The following is an 841-nucleotide window of genomic DNA, read 5'->3' as shown; positions in this document are numbered from 1 at the left end:
TGCACCACCACCACTACCACCCAGCCGGTCTCTGTTCTTCAAGCAGAGAACAACAGATGTTTTTACAAACAGCCGGGCTCCTCTGCATGTTGGCTGTATAACAAGCCTGTGTCTTCCTCCAGAAAATGGACTTGCAATTTTTTAACGGCTTTTAGCCTTCCTAGGGCCATGGTGAAGGTCTGCTCTTTCTCCCCTAGAAATGGCGTCCCTTACTAAGGAAAAACATAGGCACAATGCGGTCTAGTGTTAAATATTTGCTGTGTGAATGGTTCGCTGAAGACGGTGAACACAGTGAGGTGCTCAGGTCATCAGCAGAGAAGTTAGCCAGGGGTGTAACGCTGCTGGGTAAAGGGCTACGGGAGGATGCCACCTCAAGATTGCTGTTTTTCAGGCTCTAAGGAGATGTCACGTGACCATCAAGGTTTGAGCACAGCAATCCCCATGGAGGTGCCAGGGGCAAATTCTCCCAGGCAGAGTTACTCCTTGAACTCACGACTGGAAAGCAATGAAAGGCTGCCCGTGGGCCCCAGATGTCCCCTCCAGCACCACTTCATGGCCCCGGTGACTGCTAGCAACATTCCAGGCAGCCCTGAAGAGGCCTCTGTCCCCACCCCTGACCCATGTGGATCAGTTCCTTAAACATCCAATAAATGTCCTATATCACCCTTTCTGAGTCTTTTTTTTTTTTTAAAAAGGTGAGGGTGGGAATGGCTAAAGAGACATTGGAGTCTAGAGATTTATTTATTTATTTATTTTTGGTTTTTCGAGACAGGGTTTCTCTGTATAGCAACCCTAGCTGTCCTGTCGCTCCTTAGACCGGACTGGTCTAGAACTCACAGAG

At 48.8% G+C, this 841-nt stretch overlaps 1 protein-coding gene across 1 annotated transcript in view; it reads left to right on the top strand.

Annotated features, from left to right (window-relative positions):
• Shisal2a (shisa like 2A) overlaps nucleotides 1-668 on the top strand; it is a 16,565-nt gene extending 15,897 nt beyond the window's left edge. The window contains exon 3 of the mRNA XM_005353547.2: nucleotides 392-668. Within this exon, the coding sequence (XP_005353604.1) occupies nucleotides 392-639 (248 nt within the window). The 3' untranslated portion in view covers nucleotides 640-668. The remainder of the gene's footprint in view (nucleotides 1-391) is intronic.
• The last annotated feature ends 173 nt before the right edge of the window (nucleotides 669-841 follow it).

This window comes from Microtus ochrogaster, chromosome 10, assembly GCF_000317375.1.
Source record: "Microtus ochrogaster isolate Prairie Vole_2 chromosome 10, MicOch1.0, whole genome shotgun sequence".
Taxonomy (NCBI): Eukaryota; Metazoa; Chordata; class Mammalia; order Rodentia; family Cricetidae; genus Microtus; species Microtus ochrogaster.
This window is presented reverse-complemented; position numbering and strand designations above follow the sequence as displayed.